Source organism: Xiphophorus maculatus, chromosome 10 (genome assembly GCF_002775205.1).
Source record: "Xiphophorus maculatus strain JP 163 A chromosome 10, X_maculatus-5.0-male, whole genome shotgun sequence".
Taxonomy (NCBI): Eukaryota; Metazoa; Chordata; class Actinopteri; order Cyprinodontiformes; family Poeciliidae; genus Xiphophorus; species Xiphophorus maculatus.
In genome coordinates this window covers 24,100,386-24,126,083 of record NC_036452.1, presented here as the reverse complement: position 1 = coordinate 24,126,083, position 25,698 = coordinate 24,100,386, and the positions used below count along the sequence as shown (strand labels likewise).

Below are 25,698 nucleotides of genomic sequence, written 5' to 3'. Positions count from 1 at the left end.
CCGAGCGGGGAGGTTCAAATACCACCAAGTGTTTATTTTATAAAAAATAACATTTTCCAGTCACAAGTCTAATATTTACCTGCCATTTTTTCATATTTATGGCATATCTATTCATATTCGTATTTATTTGAGCACATCTGAGTATTATAACATTATTTGTCGCTTCCTACTGAGCGAAACGATGCTGGCAATAGATCAAATTTAGAAATTATTTTATTTCGAAAATCATAACCGGAAAGGAGGATTGATTTATGCAGTTGCACACAAGCTGAAAAAAAATAAACACACTCCTCAACCAATATGCAAACACCTGCCACTTTATGAGGTATAACACGCCAGTTCCGGGTTGGACCCTCTCTTTGGGCCCAGAACAGCCTGAGGTCTTTACAGCATTTATTCAACAAGGTGTCAGAAACATTCCTCATAGATTTTGGTCCATATTGACTTTATAGCATCAGATTTGTCAGCTGAACATCCATGATGAGAATCTGTTCCTCCACATCCTCAGGTTTCTTCGCTGAGATGTGGTGACATGATGGTGAGTTCAGGACACAAACCAGTTCTAACAAGTTCAAACCAGTCTGAGCTTGTTAGAACTCAAGCTGGTTTTGATCTTTATTCTGCTGGAATTGATGGATCCGAGGAAGGGTCAGGGATGGACACGGTCAGTATCAGTACTCATATGATTTAAATGATGCTCAGCTGGTGTGAAGGGGCCCAGAGTTTTCCAAGTAAATATTCCCCACACCGTGATACCATCATTATTCTTAACTATTGATATAAGCAGAGCCGGCCCAAGGCACAAGAGAACAATGGTCCCCCAGGCCACAAGGGGCCTCCCATACAGACTTGCATTTTAACACAGATCTGAATTTTTACTTTTGCTTATCGAGGAGGAAAATATTAATAAATTTGATTTGACACTTTCAGCATAGATAATAATAAAAGAAACAAACTGGTAAAAATGCATCAGAATTGGTGAGTTTACTTTGTAAAAGTGCAAAGAATCATATTCTGTTTGATTATTGTGTTACCATAGTTACAAACTGATCCTACCAGTTTAATCTTTTCTTTGTGTTAGAGCTCAGTTTGATAACTAATACATCTCAGCAAATAACAACCCAGGGGCGCAACTACATACTTTTTCTTTAGTAAAAGATCAGTCTTGTTCAAACATTTCCATATAAGAGTCCCAACCTGTGCAGGGTTTCAAACAGGACCCTGATGAAGTATTGTTGAGCAGTTTTGTGGAAGCGGAGAACTCCCACTAGGTTTGTTAAATACTGCAGCAGACATTTTCTAAGTTCCATGTCGCCTTTTGCCTTATTTCTCTGGACTAATATCTGCTTTTCATAACCTTGGTGTGATAGGGACGGAGCTGGTATATTTATGGAACCACAGGTAATTCTCAGTCACTTTATAGGAAAATCATTCTGTTTTTACTTTTTGTTTGGGTTTGCATGTTCTTGGTGGGAAAACCAGCTGCTCACATCCCCCCCCTTGTTCTCTGCTACGCTACGGCTGGTTTACCACAACAGATCCTGTTGTGAATGCTAAGGCTAGTTAGCATTCACAACTGTTTATCAGCTGATGGCAGCTGATAAACAGTAATTCTTAGCACATTGAGCAGTGCATACTTTAGTGTGATTGACAGCACTAAGACACTCCTCGTAGCTCTGATTTGTTATTTTTCACTGGGAGCAGTGTGTTTCTGCAGACGGCAATAGGAGCATTTGGAGGAGATCGATTATTTTACAGATTATCTATCTCATTCTGTCACAACATGGTGCAGACTTAACAAATATGTAAAAAACATATATTGTTTTTAAAAGTTACATATTACAGCTTTAAAGGCAAATAAATTAATCTGTGAGCTTCTGAATCCATTCTCTTTACACCCCTGCCCTAGTGGGGTCAGGAGGTCACCGGTTCATCACAGGGCAACACTGAGACAGACAGCCCAAACAACCATGCACACACACACTCACACACCTAAGGAGAATTTAGATAGACTAAATAACCTGACAGTCATGTTTTTGGACTGTGGGAGGAAGCTGGAGCACCCAGAGAGAACCCACCATGCAAAAATACCCCAGGCCGGGAATCAAACCCAGGACCTTCTCACTGCAAAGCAACAGTGCTACCTACTGTACCATTGTGCAGCCCAGCTTCTGAATCTGAAAGCAGAAAAAAAAGTGTCTGACTCTTCTGATATTCAGCAAATAGAAGATTTTGTTTCTGCATTCAATTTTATTTAGATAATCAAAATAAAATGATTATCAAAATGGATCAACACATTGACACCACAAGTGTGGCCTTCTTCTATAAAACCACTGCTTGTTCTAAATTTGAGTTTGTTTTGTCTTTTCTTCTCGCTGGTGGCTCTGGTCCATGATGAGTCAAGCCCTGCTTTGCCTTTGTAGAAGAAACTCTGCAGGGCATGAAGAAAGAACAGGAAACAAGAGCAGATGTGGCCTAACATTCCTCCTGAGTTGTGCCCCGGCTTGTATCCAAGCATACTGCTGCAGCTTTGCTGGCTGTTCCTGCCATGTCAACAGCACAAGGGCAGACCAGGAGGGTGTGTCGTTAACTCACGGAGAGGTTGAGTCTTGGGAGGAGATAAAGGAGGAGCTTGAGCAGACGGGGGAGTCCAGTGGAAAAAGGGGCTAGAGAGAAAATACCCTGCAGGCTGTAGTTTGATGCTGGGGTTTTCTGCCACAACTCTTATGTGGTGACATCCAGCACTGCTTGTCTTCTTCTCCATACGGATTAGACTCCGGGAACCTGTGGAACATAGAACAGCATTAAAACAGGCTGCATGCAGCAGAAACAGGAGAAGTAAAGAGCAAACGAAAAAGAAGAACCTGGTGAGAGGGCAAGAATTTAAATAACTGAGAAAACTTAAGCGAGTTTCAGCACCTCAAATTAGTCAAGATGGCAACCATGGAAGCACTGGAATCCTCAAGTGCCATGCTGGAGCCTCAGACCCTGACTGAAGTCTCCGACGATGAGCTCAATCTGCCAGCTTCTGATGAAGAAGATAATGCCCTTTCTGCCGCCAAGAAAGACCTGCATGCCATGGGGACAGAGGAAGAGACGAACGAAGACAAGGATGAGGTGCAAGCATCAGACACACAAGTAAATGGCGTGATGGTTCTGTCTTTGCTTGACAAGATCATCGGCGCAGTGGACCAGATCCAGCAGACCCAGAGCGGGCTGGAGACCAGACAACAGGAGATGGAGCGCACGGTGACCAACATCCAAGGAGAGCTGACCAAGCTGAGCAAGAACCACAGCACCACGTCCAACAGCGTCAATAAGATGATGGAGAAGGTGCGCAAGGTCAGCGTCAACGTCAAGACCGTCCGAGCCACGCTGGAGAAGCAAGGCGGCCAGATAAAGAAGCTGGAGAACAATGAGGCAGAGTTGCTGAAGAGGCGCAACTTTAAAGTCATGGTGTACCAGGTGGGAGAGTGTTAGCTTGCTTTTACTGAGGTTTCTGAAACATCAGGCTGTTTGTCGGAGCCTGACATGAGAAATGGGTGTGGCACACTGGTGTACTGAACAGCATGATGAGCAGTTGATACTCTGGAGTCTAGTTTACATAATAATAATAATAAAATTAGATTCAGGTATGGTTTATGAAACAGGACAAGCTTCCTGAAGATGATCCCACTTTGTTTTCAGGGAGGGGTTCCAGGTTCTCTGCTGTTACCTGAAGCCCTTCCTCTGTACCTCAGAACTGATTTTAATATGACATGCAAGTGTGTGCAAAACTATTAGTCTGGAATAAGCTCAGCAAGAACTCACAGAGAAGAATTACAAATGAAACCTATTATGAGTCTATGTATTATCTCACACTTTTTCTCTTTAACAAGTGACTAGTTTAAAGTTTAAGTCAGACTTAAAGGTTGTTATGATTCTGACAGATTCTGGCACTTTGTGTGGTCAGACAGCATACAAATGCAGATTGGGGTGTGTATGTGTGTGTATATAGGTGTGTGTGTGTGTGGTGGGCGTGCTCCCAATCTGCACACCTCTACCCCTACTCATAACTAATAAGCTTGTACAAAGTGCATTTCACAGAAATTTATATAAAACCCAATGAGATCATTTTTCCTACATATGCCCAAAAACATTCAAATGAAGCCATAACCTGCATCTTAAATGATGTGATGGCAGTTTTTCTTTTTTCAAGACAGGGTGAACCGTTTGTGAGGGAAGCTGAGGGAAACCCCAACTTTTTTTAGACTGTGAGTTCATTGCTTCTGTGCACACATGCATATGTGTGTGTGTGTGTGTGTGTGTGTGTGTGTGTGTGTGTGTGTGTGTGTGTGTGTGTGTGTGTGTGTGTGTGTGTGTGTGTGTGTGTGTGTGTGTGTGTGTGTGTGTGTGTGTGTGTGTGTGTGTGTGTGGGCGTGTGTGGGCGTGTGTGTGTGCGTGTGTGTGTGTGTGTGTGGGTGTGTGTGTGGGTGTGGGTGTGTGTGTGGGTGTGTGTGTGGGGGTGCATGTGTGTGTGTGTGTGTGTGCGACTGGTTTATGTTTATGAACCGTAGTGCAGGAACATTCAGAGTTTCCACCCTTGACTCAGACATCATGGTTTGGAACGAGTTTGCTCTCTCTGCTCCCTCCGAGTCGCTCCAGCAGCTACAGTACATTTCACATTAGGTAACAGACTGACTGTGAGACAGAGTTCAGCATTTCAGTATGCCCAAAGTTTCTGTAAACTGACACGGCAGCATAAGACAGAATGTTTAATAAACTGCAGATGAGCAGGGAAGAGCCTTAAGGCTGAGCTTAACTGTTTCTCAATCTGTGAATGTCATAAATCTCCTCGAGATTGGGATCTAATAAAGCTGTGGGTTTCTAGTTTCCAATGAAGCATATTTAAAACATCCAATAGTCAAAAACTATAAACATTTGGGGATTTTGCAAGAGTTGGGCTCTGTGGCGAGGCAAACTTCTCCTCAGATGCTAGTTGTGGGCTCCTTGACTAACTCAAAACACTGAGTTTATTTATGGTTACCAGAAAACAAAGAATTCATCATAATTAAATTTGCTCGCACACGTGCATGCATGTGCTTGCTGCTCTGCTTTCAATTTTATGTGCATTTTTTGATTTCTTCAGAGAACACGTTGTTTCAAAATCCAACTGGTATGGAAACATATTTATCATCAGAGGAAGGTTCATCATTATAAAGAATGATTTAGACTCATGTCTGCTAATACTCATCAAGTAAAACTGTGGAATCACTATGTTGATATGACCACTGTTGATGAACTTGTAACCTACTTATTTTAATGAAGACAGTAAATAGCCAGATGTTATATTCTATGTACATCGCTCCTGTTTCTATAGCTTTTTCTCCTCTTCCCTCTGTAAAACTCATAGCTGTGATTTCTGCCCTGACACACAAACATTTCATTTTTAAAATGTTTGTGTGTCAGGGCAGAAATCACAACTATTTTATTACATAAACAGTGTGTATATACCATAGCTAACAATGTTCAGCTATGGACACTGTTAGTGTCCATAGTGTCCATCCTCTAACAATATGGCTTTTCTTCTTTTTAAGAAGATGCCAGAGAACGATCTGAAGTTTCCTCTAACTGAACAAGCAAAGAGCCCCTCCCTTTCTTGTGAGTTTTCTCCCAAACACAGAGCCAGTTTATGATATGGGCAACAAAGGCACTTGCCCAGGGTGTCATGTGACGCTTTATCAAATAAAGACGAACCTCTGAATACGACTTGATTTTACTTAAACAGGCAAATTCGTGTCACTCCTGTGACTGTCACACTTTAAATTCCCCAAATTGACACACAGAAACAGAGCAGAAATATTTGGGACCGGCAACCATTATCATTGACTTTCACCAACTGGCTGATACCAATTTATCCAAAACGCCTCATGGGTATTTTTGAAGACGTTTCACCTTTTCTGTTGGTGTGTAAAGAATTTACCAGAGGATTCCGTAAACCAAATCAACTCTCTGCTGCTGTGGCACAGTGTGGTGTTATTTATCTCTGTATGGAAGGAGGATAAGAGTGAAAGGTTAAATGAAAAAGAAGAGGTGTCCGGCCCTGAACTGGGAGTGGATGGGTGTGTAATGATGGAGACCAGGGACCATATTTAGACAGCTGACTCATAGCAGAGGAATTTCCAGCTCTCTGTTGTAACCACTTTCTAACAAGTCACACAATCAAGTCCTCTCCATTTAAAACATTTGCATTTGAAGTGAATTTTACCTTTAAGTGAGCAAGTCTTAAAGGTAAAGACTTGACTGTGATGTTACGTTTTCTCAGTTTTTCTCTTCTTCATTCTAGCCAATTTAAACTTTATTAGGTTCTCCTGACTTGCCAAGCTGTCATACTGCAGTTTGATTATTTTTCTTTCGAAGAAATCAGAAGAAATTTTACGGAAAATGACTTGACAGATTCAGACTTGACTTAGACTGGCCTCTCAAAGATTTTAGAGTTGACTTGGATGGGTAACTCGAAGACAACCCCTAATTAGCCAATAGCTAACTAATTGGCTTATATCTTTTTTGTTGTTAATAAAGCCAGGGGATACATGAATCCTAGAAATGTTGGTTGATACATATGCCTCTAATGGTCTCCTCCTACCATTAGAGGAGACCATTATGTGGCCTAGCCAATGGTTGAAGTGGGAACTACATGTGATTTAAGGAAGTGTCAGTTTGCAATGGGCAGACTGGATGGAATTTAGCTGATAATCCCTGAGTTAGGTTTTATAATAAAAAAAAAATTAAGCTTACTAATACCTACTATGTGTGATATGATGAAGTAGATGTGTCCAAATTTCTGAAAGTTATTTATAATTTTGGGTAAGAAGTGTTTTAGCAACACTAGGTAATTAAGCAATGGTTATAAGTTCAGTTAACTAGTTTTAAGAAGCAACATGTATATTGTAGGTATAGTTATATAAAAAGTAAGTAAATTCTGTGCATTATAACATTTTGAATTAAATGGTAAAAAAGTAAAAATCAAATAATTTATTTGAACAAGTACCCTACTACAATAGATGATCTTATCAGTAAACGGGATGAAAGCTTCTAGAAAAGAACAGCAAAGGAATGTTTCAGAATTCATGTGTATTTGCAACACTGGGATGAAAATAATTTTCAAAAATGTCATTTGTAACATTGATTTTATATTTCTATAGTCACAAAATATCATCCTTCCCCCAAACATGTCTCCGTGTCACAATGTTTCTGGGGCATATAGAGATTTCATAGACTGAAGAAAATATTCTGTGTTAGGGGTTTTCTCACCAACTACAAATTGAACTGATATCTACTGTACGTAAAAATATAAATACTGCTGCTATAGTTGTGTTTACCCAATTTTACTGATTTCAAACATATTATATGTATTTCGCTAGACTTTTGATACCAAATAGAAGCTACCACACCACACTGTAAAAACAAAAAAAAAGTCTCTAATTTACGGAAAAATACCATCAGCTGTGGTTTTCAGAATTTTACGTATACATACAGCAAAATCCACAACCACAGCTTCTGGCATTTTACTGTCAATTAGAGATGTTTTTTTCTTACAGTGTACAGTGCTTCTCTTTTTTAGATAAATCCCTGATGTTGATACCAATGTATTGTGCAACTGTTTTGTTTTGTTTCGATCTGTTTTGTGTCCTCTTTGTTGGAAATCAAAATATGGTCACCTTGATATTGCAAACAAGGAGCTACTGTATGTCTCTGCAGTCAAGAAATGTTGACTCAGTTTTAAAGTCTTGACCTGATCAGGTCTCCCAAAGAGCTGAACTGGACTTTTTGGAAAGTGACACGTAGACGTTGCTAGAGGTGTGGAATTTACACATTCTCATTTTTTCCCCAAGAAATATGGTACAAAACTGATGCTAATGTCCAGACAAAAACAAGTATTTGTCAAACGCTGGTTGTGTGGGGAGCTGTAGTCAGGTTAGTAATGGGTGTGAGTGGAGATTCATTACTGCAAGTTGTGAGCACATGTATTTAGAGCTGCCCACTTGTGATCAGATCAACACAGTGAAACAGTGAAACCAGGTGTGAACACGGTACTTAATGCTTTATCACTGACACAGACAAGCTGCAAGCTGAGTTCGCTGCATTCTCAGTGACAGCTGACATGGATGTGATAAGAGTGAGAGAACAAAGAAAGAAACACCATCTCTTCATAAACCAATAGGTTAGGATCTGAAAATGTTGCGTAAAGCACATTTGACCATTTCACCCCCTGAGCAAACAGGCTGCATTGCATTTAAATTCATGAAGGCTTAACCAGAGCAAGCAGGTCTGTTCAGCCCCATATATGGACATTTGAGACAGAAATGTTCCTCCCTCATTTCAATGTGCAGGATTGTAAAGACCATTGTTTCAGCTGAGTGAGTTACCGTGTTTACAGCAGGCAGAGACCGTGTTGACATGAAGCATCTTTGAATAATAATCACTGAAAATGACTTGTGGAAATAAAAAGGAAATAGTCAAGAAACATGGAGAACCTGAAAATGAGGGTGATAGAAGAGGCAGAGAGTGAGAGAGAGAGAATCTAAAAATAGCGATTGTTGCATTCTTGTTTGATTGTGAGAAAGAAAGGACCTTCAGATTGTGTTCCTGTTTGGTTTGGGAGATCCAGTCCACTGATCTGTTCGGTAAGCAGATAACTGGCCTATTGATGATCTTGTTTGATCCTTGCAGATATAAGGTTTTTAAGCTTGAAAGGATTCCATTTTTTCCTTGGCACTCTGAGGTATCTGTAACTGGTTTCAGATCAGAAAAAAATACACAGTGAAAGAACTTTCGAGGACGGAATGACGGGAAAATCATCTGATAATCCTCGGCTGTGTGTCTTTAAATGTTAAAAGTGTTATTCCTGTGGGGATGCATCACTTCAAGCGGACATGCACAATCTAAGCAGACCAAAACTGTACGTCACACAGGCTTCACAGACTTAACAATTGGTAACTATTTAACCCTCTAAAGTCATGCCATAGAGGGTTAAAGAACAATTCAATTCAATTTTATTTATATAACACCAATTCACAACAAATGTTGTCTTGAGGCACTTTACAGAAAATGCTTTCAATTCTATCATACATACATTCCGATTGATCCTAGTTATCAAACAGTACAGTATGCTCAATTAATCATTCAAAGTAATTTAGTGGCTCTATCTAAGGAAACCCAGCAGATTGCATTGAGTCATTCACTTGCAGCATTCACTCCTCCTGGACCAGCATGTAGCAGCAGCAGAAAATCATTAATTATGTTCTAGTCACTTTTCAGTTTCCAGTTTAAAACTCTTTTAGGAGCCAAGAAAAGAATAATGAGTTGACCCTCCTAGTACGTTAATAATGGATCCTTGACATAAAAATGTCCACACCTCTTAACTCCTACCACAAGGTGTGTATACTGTGAAATGAGGAATGTAAGATTGTTCCATTGTTAACAATGAAGATTACATTTCTGATCCAGAAAAAGGCACTGCTGTGTTTCTGTTTTTGACCAGCTTCATAGCAACCTCTCTTCATCCTGCTGGACTTGCCAGCTGTGTGGTAGCTACCTTCTTTCTGTGCAGATTACCAAGCAGTTGATGTTGTACAAGATGGATGGGATGAAGATGAATCTTTGGCACATCACTGATCAAAACCTATAGGTAGCAACCAGCTTTTCATAAGTGAAAGAGAAGTTAAAAAGAGAGAGAGAAAAAAACAACCTACTCTCTATTTACTCTCATCCTTTGCCAGATGTTACCCACTCTGGCTCCTAGAAGGTACTTACCAATTACCATAGTGACCTTCTCAGTGGATGTGTATCTGAGCAGGGAATGTTTGATAGGTCGCCTGGGTACGTAGGTCACCCAGCCTGCCTGACGTCCAGGCTCTGCTGCAGGACTGCAGAGCCTGCAGAGGGATCTGCCCTGGGTGACTCCGCTCTGGCTCAGGGACCTGGCTATCTGCTGGTTCTTCAACAGTGAAGAGCTGAGCATCCGCTTCCAACACCTTCGCCCGAAAATCCCAACAATTTATAAACAAACAAGCAGTTTGAATGGATTCCAAAGAGCAGTACTGTTTCCAGTACTCCTATATTAAAACCAAAATGGATTAAAATATATCTTTCTAATGTATGGTCCAAATTTAGACATAGGCTACGTTCACAATGCAGCCTGAAGCCCTCATGCAACCTGAATCTGATCTTGTCTTGACAATCTGAGCAACACAAATCAGATTTCTACAAATCACTTGGCTCTGTGATCCTGAATCAGACAAGTTTCTGATCTTTTCAAATGTGACCAGTGCATGTACGGCCAGGTCGCATTCATCCAACCTGCATGGCAACGATACCAGACAAAGGTCGCTGTTCTGCGACCTGGAAGAAAAGCCACAACCAAGGTGGATGATAATGAGGATTAAGTTGTTAATGTGTTGGCTGCGGTCGGAAACAACTTTAAAATCCGCCATTAGCCTCCATGATTACTTCCACTTATATGGACGCTACTGTTATTGTTACTGCGTCCTCTACTGCGCATGCGGGACACGTACATGTTGCATATTTAGAAATGTGAAGGACCATGTAAAAAAAAAAGAAAAAAAATGTCACAAAAAACTGTAATTGAGCATTGTGCCTACAGTGTGAGGGTAGCCACAGATTTCTCCTGTGAGAAAAGAAGTGAGATGTTATTGTCAGATCTTTGTTTTTACCTTGAATTGTTTTGTGTTGATGCTCTTACTTTCATACATGAGTCAGACATTTATGAGCCATGTGAGCGCTTGGTTCCGTGAGCCTCTCCACCATGTGAGTTCAGTTAGGGCTGAACTGCTTCTTGAACAGAGACACTTTTGTAATTTTCCAAAACAAACATTCATATAAAAAAACAAATATGAAGGTAAAATGGTTTTTTTCCATCCTGTGAGCTTGGATTCAGGTTTAAAGAGAAGGAGTGTTTTTATGTTGTATAACTCTGTTGTGAGTCCTCTCAGCTGATTACCTTCTGTTGAGTGTTGCACTTTACAGGGAGCCGGTGGTAATATAAACATCTTGCTGTAGTAAACAGATGGGTATTCATCATCAATATAGAATATCAATGAACTGATTACCGCTGGCATGTTTCAAAGTGCTTGGCAAACAGTGAACTTCCACGGTGGCCTCAGAGGGCTAATCTATGCAGACTGGATGAGAAGGTCTGCCCTGCAAACATCAGTGCAGTGCAGACATAACAGTATTGTACAGACATTTCGGTAACTGAGTGAATGGGATGGATGTAAACACAACCCTGATCATAAAGGACCTCTGTGTGTGTGTGCACTAATAAAAACAATAGTTATAATATAAACACTGCAGAGCGCAATAGTTAGTCAACTTGCTTGCTGTCGGTTGCTTTGGAGGACGCGGTATTATTATGTCTCCTAGCAACAGTGTTGTGCATGAACGCGTTCGTGAGTGCAGCTCACGTTTTTAAGAACTTTGCTGCTGTTTTCAAGTGAGGAGCATGAATAGCTACTTTCATCTTCACATTATTTAAAGACGCTCTGTTTTGGGGGGATGAAAGATGAACACTTGGTTATTAAGGGGCAAACTTTGGAGTTTTCACAAAGAATGCGCTGCAGCTTTGTCTCAGTGTCTGAGCATCTGTGTACACAGGCAGCAGAGACAGCTTTGTTTGGGTCCATTACTAGTCATATAGGCCTTTGTTCTCCCTTTGCAGCTCCGAATGCTGCAGCATCTCTGCCATCTGGCAGGTGAGTAACTGGAAGACCCACCCAGATAAAAGTTGTTTACATGACTAAAGCTTCAGATGATGCCCTTAAACTGAACTGAGATTTTATTAAAGAGGAACATCATGGTGATGGGTTAACTCCCTAATGAAACGACTTGAATTTATGTCAACGTCATAGCTGTACAATTTTGAAAAATTTGCATGAATAACAGTGTGCAAATTTGTGAATCCAGTTATTTTACTGGATTTACAGACTGGATTGACTGTTGAACAGTCAACAAGCCGCTGGTGTTCCTGTAACAGCTTATATACTCTAAATCACTGGAACTATATTACTATTTAAAGTCTAATATGGCGGTCACTCATCTGAGACATATTTGTGGAGTTATTTCAGCTAGAGGTTCTCTGTGTGCTTTGAAGAGACACAAAAGTAAAGAGGAAGCAAAGAGAAAATTTTCAAAGCTCAACAACACAGAGATATGAACTCCTGGAACAACTGATTCTTTAAAGTGACAGGATATTCCACATGTTGACATTTTGCCCTTTGATTGAACCATTTCATGTCATAGTGACCACAGTACATTCAATGAGCGCCAATAATAATAATAATGATAATAAACTACACATTAGAGGGAAATACACTGAAGTTACTTTTTGTAGCACATTTTAGCAACAAAGCAGTTCAAAATGCTTTACATGATAAAAACATAATACAGTAACCAATTACAAAACAAGCAAAGAACATTATTACATTCTGTCAAATGCCATAATCAAAGACATCAAGAAAGAAGATGATTGCATTCTTTTCAGAATCAAATTTAAACCAAGTCAACTAATTGTGGAGCAGAACAGGACATTTTGATACTTTGCTATATAACACAGTGAAATCCATAGAAGTTCAACTATAGACAAAACACCTAATCCCACAATGACAACTTGACCCAGTGGTGTTATATTCATATCATTTGAGTCATAACAGATCTCTAGGGAATTCTGTAGTTTTAAGGAATATAGAATAGCTGTTATGTTTAAGCAAAGGAAACACTGTAACGTGCAGGACTGAAGCCAACAGGAGTAGGAAACCCCACTTTTCTCCGTCTTCATAAATCTCTCAATTAACATCAGTCTCCATTGTTCCTATAAAGAGAAAACACAAAGGGTTGCCATGGAAATGTCCAGTGCCATCCCTTAAGCTAATGCCCAAATCTCTTAGTCAGGCTTGGAGAACTGTAAACAGAGCCTGCAGGCACAAAGAGGAGAGACGGTAGAAAGGCCTGCTGGCCCGCTGCCAAACTTCTGTTGATTTCCTTCTTGTTCAATCCAGCAGAAAGTCTTCATGTTCATCTTGTGTCATGTTTCATTTCCCTTGGACTTGATGGAAAGTTACACTCATCATGCCCATGTTATTAATTTTGCAATCATTAGTCACATGAGAAAATATTTCTGTGTGGCTCTTTGTGATTACATTTGATCTGCTGATGTGTTTTTGCATGAGAGGACATGGTCAGAATACCAAGAAAATAAAGTGTGCCATTAAAACGGCACCATGTGATTGTTAACAATGGCAGGCTGTGTCTTGCAGTGAGAGCTGTGTGCTGTTTCTGCGGTCAGTATGAAAACCATGGAGTTACCTCACATGTTTCTGCAGACTTGTCACACTTTGATCCTGTGTTTTCTGCTCCTTGATAAAAGCTGATGAAGATCTTACATTTATTTAAGACAAAATAGATTTATGATCAGAGATGCACTGTGGATAACAGCTACACGCAACAAAAGCTAAAAATCAGGCACTTTAACTAAAGAGAAGGTAAGAGAAGAACAATAATAGAGCAAAGAAAGAAGAAGGCTGTGTTTAACGCTAGCCTGGTGACTCATTATTTCTTTCTTCCCTTGGGGACTTGCAGCATGCCATCGCTTTATATAGTAATCTCTCGCTCTCCCTCTCTGCTCTCATCGCTCTGATTAAAGGGGACCAATGGAAAGAAGAGATGATTAGGGAGTAAGTTCTCCTAAGTTTTACTCATGACCATCACACTCCTTCTCATGGCACACAAAAGAAATGAACTCAATAACCTTCATGCACACACACCCCCACGCACACCCCAACACACACGCCCACACACACACACAGAGCACAAATCTGGTTAAAAAAAATCACTATTTTAAAAGGGAGTTTTATGTTTTTTCCAGGCACATAATGCCATTTTATTCAATTCATAATCAGTTTATTTATATAGCCCTAATTCACACCAAATGTTGTTTTCAAAGCCACTTTACAAAAAATCATTTCAGTGCAATCATACATACATTCCATTTGATCCTAGTTATCAAATTAAAACATGTGAACTAATGTAGAATGATTTTTGATATTCTTGATGGAAAGTAAAACATTAAAAGCAGCAGAGGCTGAATGATTAGTTGTTGGCAGCGTTCTCTAAGTCGAACCACAGCCAAACAGACTGCCAGACCAGGTGCAGCTTCTACGGGGAGAAATTTTATACCACAATCAAGAAGCTATGTTATGTGCAGTAACAATATTTATATCAAATAAGACTTAAAAGAAATTTGACTTTGCATTGTATCTGATGCCTTGAAATGGGCCTCTGTGTCTATAAGAACATCCTGCCCTCTCCACTCCGCCCTCAGCAGGTCTCAACAATGCTTCTCCATGATGGAGTTCACAGCTGTTCCTACGAGCATTGGACTGACAAGTGGTTGATATAATGAGCTCAGCAGATTCACATTTCCACCAGGTGTTTGCTAGTTGCTGCTGTCGCTCGTCTGGAGGAGCTGAGTTCACACCTTAGAGAAATAATGAGGTCATTAGAAGGACCCTGCTGCCACTGAGGAGGCAATTCAGTCGTTTGATTCTGTGACGCTGGACCGGGGATAGATCTAAAAGTTACAGCACACCAACCTGGGCCTGGATTGGATGACCTCTGACCTAAATGGTCCACCTCTTTCAGCTAGATGCCTGGCAGGCTGTAGGTTGAATACCATTTTGTTCAGGACAAGATAACTTTTATCTGACAAACTAAACCCCAACTGATGTTTCTCCTTTGCTATCCTGTCGCTGCTGAACTGTAACTGTGATGTGTTAAAGTTACCATAGTTACCATAGTTTGTTGTGGCCAGACCATGTGGAAGCCTGCATTTATGGTCAGGGAGAACATGATGACTCATGAAATTCAATAGCTATCTGTGTTTCCATGTGAATTAACATAATTAACAGCTGTAGACAACCAGTAAGTTTTAAGATGAATTTGTGAATTAATTTGCGTTCTTGCAATTCCAGAAGTAGAGAACTCTGCCCTTGACTAGGCTCCAGGTTTCCTCCTACATCAGCAGAGATGACCAAAGGAGGATTCCCCGTTTTCCGGGATCTGCTGGAAAATCCTACCCTGCATGTGTGTGATGGAATGTCAAATCAAAACACACGTACACACACATACATCTGGAAGGGGAGTTTAGGTGGTTTGAGTTTAAAGGAAACCAGAAACAGAGCTGGGTGTGTTACCGCAGGATTCCTCTCTCTCTCTCTCTCTCTCTCTCTCTCTCTCTCTCTCTCTCTCTCTCTCTCTCTCTCTCTCTCTCTGCCTGGTGAGTGGCTGCAGTGTGAGAAGCTCCTATGTTGTGCTTATTATCCCAAACTCAGATACAAACAGCTCCTCATGCTGCCTGGCCAGCAGTGAGGAGGAGCGACACAGACACACACTTTTAGAAGCACATATGCTGGATAAAAACCAGTCAGTAGCTTTTTGGTATCACCAACAAACACAACACATCAACACACACACACACACACACCCCTGAACAGCTTAAGGCCTTTTTTTCATTGAAGAAACTATAGTTTGTTCATGTATGGCACCAAGTTGTCATGGTGACATCTAGTGATGTATAGGTAGTTAGACTATTAGTCAGTTTTTCATTTAGCTCATAATGTTCCACAGCTTTGGAAGGCACCTTATGATGCTTTGTGTGACTTTAGGCCAAGGAGGCAGTCGGAGTACATTCCACTGCTTCAGATTACTCTTTATGAAACCAGGGCTTTTCCTCAGTGTTTGTTGACCCTTCAAAAAGCCCAGAGGTCCAAACTTACATCCAACATTCCTGAGATGTTAAATACATCTGTGTTGGATGAGGGCAATATCAGCTTCCTCTTTACTTACAGTAGCACTTTAGTTTTCTGATTTCAAACTGGTGCTACCATGGTCTGCTGCAGAGACCTGCTGAAGACAATCATTTTTGGATTATTGAGGGACTCAGACCAGCCCAGAATATTCACTTTGCAATCCCTCTTTTGTAATTGGTTTTTTGTTTGTTTGTTTGTTTGTTTGTTTGTTTGTTTGTTTGTTTGGTTGGTTGGTTGGTTGGTTGGTTGGTTGGTTGGTTGGTTGGTTGGTTGGTTGGTTGGTTGGTTGGTTGGTTGGTTGGTTGGTTGGTTGGTGATTTCATGCCTGCAGTCAAAATTCCAGATTTTGAGCTGCTACGCAAAAACTTGAGAGAATGAATTTGGTTCAATATCAGGATTAATTGTTGACTACTTTATTGCCAAACTTTCCGTCCATAGTACCCAAATGTTATATGAAGTCCTTATCTCGGCTATGTAAAATCATTTTAAAAGGTTTTCTCTGCACTCATTCACATAAAACATTCACATAAAACCTCATGCAGTTCTTTCTGTTTTATGATGCTGTTCATTTTTACCTTTAATCCAAAGCCATAACTATCTGCAGTGTGTTCATAGTGCTTAATCTACACAATGAATCAGTCAGCTGAAAAATTAAAAACACAACCAGGTTCTCTAGGATAAGTAATGAGACATTTTTCCCAGAACATTGGCATTAAAACATGCAAATGGAATCAAATTCAACAGGTTGTGTAATCTTGGGGGAAGCTTCCATGTTCCTTTTAATTTAATAGAGCAATGAATTCATTCATTCAAATTCAAAAATAAATTTTTTTAAATATTTTTTTTTAGTCATGCTATCCAAATCCCCTCAAAGTTGTATGTTTTATTGATTAACTGTTGTTACATGGACTGTAACGTTACCACTTCATTACATATCAGAATGCTAACAACACTATTGGCCTCAAAGAAAACATGTAGTGTAGGCAAAGAAATTAACGTTTCTTTTTTTTTTTACTTTATTTGTTTGCTTTAAAGAAAAGCAGAATATTTGCAATGCGTGGTGTGGACTGCAGTTAATATTGGCTTTTACTACAATAAAATAATAATAAATGATTGTATTTTTGTATCAAATTAGCATAAGTGGAGCAATTTATTCATAAATGACTCAACAAAAAGGCAAAAAATCAGAATCTATGTTACTTCAGATTTTATACTCACAAATCCAAATTTGCATAAAAAATTTAGCTTTTCTGTTTGTTTGTTTTTTGTTTGTTTGTTTTATGAAACACACAAAGTTTCCGTGTGACTAATGATAACCAACTATAGGGCTAAATGTATATCTCTAGCAAATGCATTATATATAGGAATATCTCAAAATCTCTAAAATTGATATACAAATATGTTTTGTTTTTCATTGGCAGTCACAGATCAAACTTTGAGAACCACAGGGGCTCAGTTATTTTCTGTTATTTATAAGACATAGCGACGTGTTTGGGCTTTAGAGAGAAGTCTGCTCCTCTACTCCAAACACTTCTCCTGAACTTTCCTCCCAGCAATTATTTTGTAATCTGGGGCTGAGTTAGATATGGAAATTGCCTGCTTGTGTTTTGCAAGCAATGTGGGCAAAACTATGTCTCAATGCCTTGCCTTGACAACAACACACACTCACACACACACCCCTACACATGCTTAGAATGATGACGTACCTCGTTCATCTATTTTCCATGGCTCTGACTGTACCTTCCTGCCTTTGGGGTAGCTGCCTCAACGAGAACAATGTCCCATTAAATGAGGAGGGTCAGGAAGTGAGAAACACCAAGGTGAATACCTAGACTTCCCACAACTTTTTCCATGCACCATGGACATGGAAAAGCATGCAGCCTAGAATTTCCTCAGCTGTTGAAGTAATTCCTTATAGACTCATTACCCAGTGACAGTGACTGATAACTTTGAGTCTCTTTAGTTAAGGAAATTGATGATGAAACGTTTACTCCTGAGCAACCTCTTGTTAAAGTGGAATCATCTTTAAACCTCAACATAAGACACATGTTCAGTGTAAATGCTCTGTGTGCAAATAAACAAGCAGCTTACAGTCGGCTGTGGTGACCATTTGTGACCTCAGCAACACTGATCATAGCTTAGACAGTAAAGAAAGCGTTTTCTGCAGAGTTTGACCTGCTGACAGGTTGATGAGGTTCTAATGGGATTAATGGAGCCATGCTTTAATAAGGCAGTTGGAGTTTTTTAAGGGATCAAACTAAATGGTGACGAATACAAAATGTCAGGTTCTAATTTTTTATTTATGTTAAAACCTGGATCACTTTTATCTTCCACTTCACATTTTGACTCTACTTTTTGTTGGTTTGTCACATAAATCATAATAAGAAGCAGTCAAGTTTGTGGTGGTAACATCACCAAAAGTTCAACAAGTATGAATACTTTTACAGTAGCAATAAGCTCCCAACCAGCCTTTTCAACTTGAAGAAACCAATAATTCTTTAAAAAATAGTTGGTAAGACTTAGTAAAGGTGAACTCCAACCCTTAGACTGAACCGTAACCAGAAAAACAGACAAAAACTGTGCCCCCTTACATATTTCTACAGTTTTTACTTTTCTTTTGTCTGTCTAATATAACCTGAAAAGCAGCTTTGATATACAATCAACAGTTATTTATTTGTTCTGGCACATTTTATGTTTTTATACCAGGTGCTACATGGCTGCATTGATTTCTTTACGTTAAAACGTTACATTTTATTAACAAGTACCAAAGCAATCATTATATGATTTCACTTGGGTCCTTATAATAGATCGCTGTTAGCACAAAGGGCCTGCTGTAGTGAAGTCCAACATGGTTTGTTTGAAAATGAGGCAGTTTTTCCTTTCCTCCCTGCCTGTTAACACAGCTGCTCAGGAAAGCCTAAATCCCTCCTTGCAAGGTCAAGTTTACCCAAGATACTGTAGCACAATACCTCCAAACAACCATCAGCATTCTCCAAGGGAACACAATAGACATGTCTCCACCCTCTGCTCTCTTTCCCATACCTTCCAGCTAACACTTTGACGCTATCATCTTCCTGTTGGACAGATGGTTTTCCAAGACTCTGAGGAACGACAGGAGAAAAACATGTCAGTTTTCCACACCTTAGCCTGGCCGCCTCACACACTCTGGGACTCCTTTGTTCTCTGCCGTTTCCATTAAGAGGCGGTGGAGGGCCAGAGGAAAAGACAGCAGGAATAACAAGCTGTACATGCAGACATTCAGGAGTCCAAGTGGAACAGCGGTCCTCTGAGCATCCTTCCTGTTCACTACGATCCAGGTTATGAGAGCAGGAGGGCAATATGGTGGAGAGAAGTTTCAGGAGAGGAGCTCAGTAAGATATTTACACAAACTATATGAAAAACACAGATCTTGATTTCTCTGTGTTTGACATGAAATCAGACTTACCTACTGTTTTAGCTCAGTTAGGATGATCTAAATTATTTCTGTTTGCTGACTGACTGAATATTGAGAGATTCATAAACACAACTTTAAAGCATAGTTTCCATCCATTTCTCCAGTATTTGGTCAAATTTCCTATAATCTGTCTGAATTATGTCAGATATTTTGGGTTTCCCTCCCAACGCCCACAATAGAATGCTAGAGTATTCACCCATTATTCCTGGCAGAACCGATGTAACCGGGTTAGGTTTCTGGCTCTGCACTGTGCTACCAGCTTCAGCTGCATCTTCACTAAGTCCTTCTCTTTGATTCTGAGACTGATTCACATATTTCACACCAGAACCAGTTCATCTCTGGTAAACAGAACCCGCCTCCTTCATGAACAAATCCCCATGATCTTATACTTGGATATAATTGTTAGAAAAGATGAATGTGGAAACTTTGGGTATCAGGAAATTGGACCTAAGGATGAACTAGACTGGTGGAGGTCCATGCACCGTTCAGACTTCTCTAAATTTTTCCATAATGTCACACAAAAACAACACAGTGTGCTTGAGGTGTCGCCTGAAAATACATATTCCTCCATTTAGCTCAGATCTTGGGAATTAGCCTACCAGAAGACAAAATTTGTCTTGAAGCAGACAAATTATGTCTGCTTCAAGAAGGCCAAACCCAGTTTAAATCAAAAAGTGTTATTAAGTTCTTTTTTTTTTTTATTTAGATCAAGTTTACAAAATTCACCACAAACAAAGATGAGCACACTTAAAGTAAACCTCATTAAAAAATTCCAGTTCAGATTTGGTTTACTGTAGTTCTATTCCTTTATTAAGCTGTTTACACAATCCAACACAGTCCATGGTCCAAAAAGAAGCAATCTGAGTATATGGCAGCAGAGGGAAACATTCTCCACATGCCCCTGCGTGTAACTGGATGTCAACACTATGTACATCTTATCTTTTTAATAAGAGCCAAAGGGGAAATGCATCTTTCCAATCCAACTTGAATTTATTGCTACACACTTTCTCCACAGCTGCAGCAGAAAACACCCTCCAGTTATTGTCATTCCAATGATCCTCCTCATTTTTCTCTGACTGTCCTTCGTGGCTTCAGGCCAAAGATTCCACTTTTTCCTCACTGTAGCCTGAGGAATAATTTTTACATAGTAAGAAAAGATAAATGGGCAAACAGACTTGGATGTAGAAGTATAAACTAATGTATTTAGGGACAAAATATTTTACAAAAAATAAAAAGCTACAGTAATAAGGCTGCAGACTGTTAAAGTAATTATTTCTGTTTCAGCTTCAATCTAGTGGAATTTGAATTCAGACCAGCAAACAAACATTATGAATCTTATTAAAAACTTTAGTCTACTGTAGGATTTGTTTGTATTTTATCATGCATGTAGTTTTGAAAGTAGTTTGTAAATATGATGTTTCTCAGCAGTTTATTTTACAGCACAGCTTCATATGAAATGCATTAAAAAATCAATGAAAGTGAAAACTAATACAAATTCAAAAACTATCCTCTTCACTAACTACTGAATATGTTTTATGTTGCACATATCACCTCATGGTTATTATATGGAAGCAAGATCTTGTCCAGTATGCATCAAAGTCTTTGTGTTTCTTTCTCCACAGGATGATGTGAAAGTGCCCTCAAAACTCAGCATCTCCAAGTCTTTGAAAGTTTCTGAGTCTGTGTCAGGAAGCAGAGGAGGCAGTCTGCTGGAGCTCAAAGAGGCTGTGGAGGAACCTGGAGAAGCAGTGGAGGGTGACAAGGAGGACAAACCCCATGTAGACCTTTCCTCAGATGAAGAGGGGGTGGAAATTGAAGACACCATTGAGGAGACCCGAGCTGAACGCATCAAGCGCACCAGTCTGCAGCGGGTGCAAACCCTGAAGACCGTCTTCTCCAAGGACAAGATGGATAAGACCAGAGCAAAGACCAAAGAGAACCTGGAGAAGACCAGACAAAAAACCAAGGAAAACATTGAAAAGACAAAGCAGAAGACAAAGGAGAACCTGGAGAAGACCAGACAAAGAACGAAGGAAAATATTGAGAAGACAAAGCAGAAAACAAAGGAGAATCTGGAGAAGACACGTCACAACATCGAAAAGAAGATGGGTAAACTTGGAACGCGCATGAGTGTGAACCCTGAGCGAAAACAGAAGATTAAAACATCTGGTGACAAGATGAAGAAGGCCTTCACACCGGACCACGTTGTTTACGCCCGCTCTAAATCCGCCGTCTACAAGGTGCCCCCTTTCACCTTCCACGTGAAGAAGATCCGTGAGGGTGAAGTGGAGGTGGTCCAAGGAACCGAGATGGTGGAGGTGTCCAGGGAAGTGGAGCCAATAGGCGGCGAGGATGTGGAAATAGACAACACTGAGGTGGACATTGAGATGGAGATGGTGAATGGAGGCGGGGATGAAGAAGAGCATGATGAGGATGAAGAAGAAGAGAGCCATGATGCCTTACATGAGGATGATGACGACGATAAAGACAGTGACTAAATATAGAGCAAAGAAACCTTCATCCATTCAGACCAATTCTTTGTATCTACACTGAGATTTAGGCTTGATTTGGATTGAAAAGAATATTCAACAATAACTGGGACAGTGATAATATGCAGGTCTTATTTTCACAGGTTTGGCCACCATTTCTACTAATGACAGATGGTTTACAGTGTCTTCTGAAAACACAGATCTAGCACTAACGGTTTGGATGTGTCCATCACACATTTACTTCAGTCTAATATTCTAGCACTCACCAAGACCTAAAAACTGATAACAAACAACAAACATTCAAAGTTTTACTTTCAATCTCCTCAGTTTGGACATAAATAGCTACATGTGTTTGTGTCACCAGCTTACACCAATAATAGAGTAGAAATGATGGCCAAAACTAAACACAAGCAGAACATCAATCAATCTGGAGATCATTACATGATTTCCCTTCTTTCTTCCATTGACCAGGACAACTAGAATTAGAATTTTGTTAAAGCTGACGTACGTAGCTTTCATAAATATTTTTTTGATCAGTATGTTGGGAAAATATAACATGAGACCTCCTGTCTGTGGTCTAAATGTAATCTGCATAAATACACCGCTACTGATCAGAAGCAACCAATTAGAGCCAGGAGGAGGAGCATAGCGCTGTCAAGTAACTCTTGTATGCACTGCTCAATGTGCTAATGGTGGAGAAACAACTTACCATTACTGGAAAGCTGTTTATCTGACATCATCGGTGGCTATGCTAACTAACCTGAGCATTAAAGGTGGGCTCTGGTGTGAGGAGCTCTCTGTAGCCCAGCACAGAGTAAGAGGAAGGGTGTGAGCAGCACATACACAAACTGGTTGACCGCACACAGACCCGCCTCCTGACTCTGATTAGTGGTTTCTGACAATGCAGTGTATATTTGCAGATGGCAGTAGCACTGCAGGGAGGAGGCAGAAGAGCTTGATTTTCTTCACAGATTTTCTGTTTTATGTTATACTGTCACAACATAATGAAGGTTTTAACAAATATGTAAAAAAAACATATTGTTTTTTTCTAATTATTTTGAATAAGAATAAATAATAAAAGAGGGAAGAAGACATGTGTTTTGTTTATAATGAGCAGTATTATCATCAGGTTTGGAGGGAGCACCATAACAAAAATATACAATGAGATTAGTGTAAAAAAAAATAAGAAGGAAAGAAAAAAGGTTAAAAAAAAAGAAGGAAAGGAAGATATTATGGTATTATTCAATATACTCTTTCACAAGAGAAACACAAATATAAACTCACTTTCTTATCTATAATGAAATCCCTTTCTCATATAAATTCACAAAACATTTTTCTGACATTTCCTTTGCTGTTTATCTATTTAAATCATGAGTTAAATATGATCTTCTTCTGATTAATCTATCTGTTTATAGGCACAGTGATATCTGCTGTCACTTCTATCTTTTGCAGAACTCTTGCTTTTGCTTTTTAGTATTTTCTACAGTATAAAACATTTTCCATCTTATCATATTATTTTCCTTTCATTCCTTCGTAGTGCTGGCAGACTTGCTCACACACACTGTGTTTTTTCATATGATACTTCACTGTCAATTTATAAGATATATATCTGACCATATCACTGTAATTTTCCATAAAAAGGACAAATTTTGCTTTTGTTTTTTTTTTCTCTCTGAATTCACACATACACACACACGTCCACCCACACACCCACACACACACACACACCAGAGCGGAACCAAACCAACAGTTGATCCTAGTAACAGGCTGCTTTGAAGCTAAACCTATTATGCCTTTGTGTAAGACTGACCCCTAGTGTTGAGAATTTTAATTTGACTACTTTCTGCTCCAAAATAAATTTAATGAGAAATGTTAACCAATCTGTGTTCAGAGGATCTTAACGCAGGGTTTCCCAAGTCCAGTCCTGGGGGGGCTCCTGTCCTGCATGCCCCTCTCTAACATCCTGGACCAGATGTAAAATCCCCTCAGCAGTCTTTCAGCTCAGAGGGGCCCGATACTGAGGACAGGATTCAGGCACTCCAGCAATGTACATGAAAACTGTGTTCTTATTCTTGGCAGCAGCTGGGTAGGCTATGGGAGGGGGTCATATGTTATGAAACACATATTTTTCATAACATTAATTTTAAACAGGACTTCTGCTTCCAAAAGTAACTGAGATCATATCTTCTAGGTTAGATTTAGCACTATTTTCCTTGTGCTATGTCTCCTGCAGTCTTGTGTATAAAATGTGACGCGTTATCTGAGCAGATGATTATTAACTTCAACAGAACCTCTCACTGTTCATCACATGCACTTGTTCTGAACTCTGCAGTCATGCTGAACTTTTGTTTTTGCACAGTGCATCATATGGAAGCCACCATAAGTATTATTAAACAAAGATGAGATATTCAGGCCATTTCCATGTATGACTGTGTTTAATGATCTTCCCTGTTTTAATATCCAACCTCTTGGATGGAGCTGATCCAGTTTCCTGCTTTTGCTTTGTCTGTATGTGATTGCTGACTGGCAACACAGCTTAACCACTAACGATTTAATGAATAAAACCCGAACTGAGTCACAGTTTCTGTGTTTTATTGAGCGTTTACTAAAAATTTATTAACATTATAAAATGTGATTTAAAAGATTTTTCATTTCAGTGGAAGATTTTAATTGTTTCTAATGCCCAGTATTTAGCATGTGAAAACATTGTTGAATATATTTGTCTCTGTAGTGTCATTCAATTTTTGTGTTGATTTTTTTTATTTTTTGTTGAATATAAATTAATAACTTCTATTCTCAGAGCACTGATTGGTGGGGACAACACTCTGTCAATTGCACAAGAGTTTGCTGTTTTAGTAAATTTGGTGATGAAGGTAAAAATTAAAAAGCCATTTTGGAAGATCTATAATCTATATGTGAACCCGCAAACCTAGTGGGGAAACGTGTCCCCGCTTTGTTTCTGTTAGTTCTGTGATTTAAAACAGTAAGATTTGCTTTGAAAGCAGTGAATGCAAACTGGGTTCAACAGTTGTAAAAATGACTAACTATTAAAATAATATTCCAAAAAGTGAATAAAATTATTTTGTTTATTTTAATTGGCAAATTTTGAAGTCAAAAAGACTCCCTCAGTGAATAAAACAATGTCCTTATGAAGAGTTTCATTAGATTTAGAAGGTTTCTTAACACCATATATTACCATCTGAAATCACTCTAATGAGGAGACTACTGCAGACTGGAGCAAAGTCATTTTCCTCATGGATCATCCATCTCAATGTCCAGAATGTGGAAACCATTTCTCTGCAGAAAGAAGGGTGCTGGTGATGTTCCACCAGTGAAGCATCCTGATGTAATTCATATTTACAGTTGGCTCATCAGGATGAGGGTGTGGCTAGTCTGTCCAACAACTCCGCCATGAAGAGTGAAGAAAACATCAACCAAGAAAAACCTCATCAAAAATTCACCACCAGGGATCTGCAAGCTATGACTCTGGAGCCACAGTGGCTCTTAACTAGTGTTGTTAAATATATAATAAATGCCGGTTTCGGCAGTTTTTTCATCGAAATTTTACAACAGAATGAAAGGATCATGGACACTGAAAAAAAGAAAAGAATTCTGATATTAAAATGTCAGAATTCCTTTTTTTTAATTGGAAAAAATATCAGATTAAAATGAGAAAAAAACTTGAGAGGAATAAAAAAACACGCTCCAGATGTTATAATGTATACAGCGGCGTTAATACATTTATGTTGCAGACTGTCAGTGAACTCACCAGGAGAAAAACTGTTCCAGTGCGCACGTGTGTTATAGAGAACAGATAACATCCAGAGACGGATTGTAGCCATGTGTCGCTGTATGACTTGACTAGTAAAGCGACATCAACTCCAATCCAGTG

The 25,698-nt window shown here is 39.5% G+C and overlaps 1 protein-coding gene across 1 annotated transcript; it reads left to right on the top strand.

Moving 5' to 3' along the window:
* Positions 1–2,344: 2,344 nt before the first annotated feature.
* LOC102231628 (caveolae-associated protein 1-like) lies at positions 2,345–24,386 on the top strand. Its single transcript, XM_014473573.2, has 2 exons — positions 2,345–3,465; positions 20,940–24,386. The coding sequence occupies exons 1-2, from the start codon at positions 2,935–2,937 to the stop codon at positions 21,813–21,815; spliced, it is 1,407 nt and encodes a 468-aa protein (XP_014329059.1). The 5' UTR covers positions 2,345–2,934; the 3' UTR covers positions 21,816–24,386.
* The last annotated feature ends 1,312 nt before the right edge of the window (positions 24,387–25,698 follow it).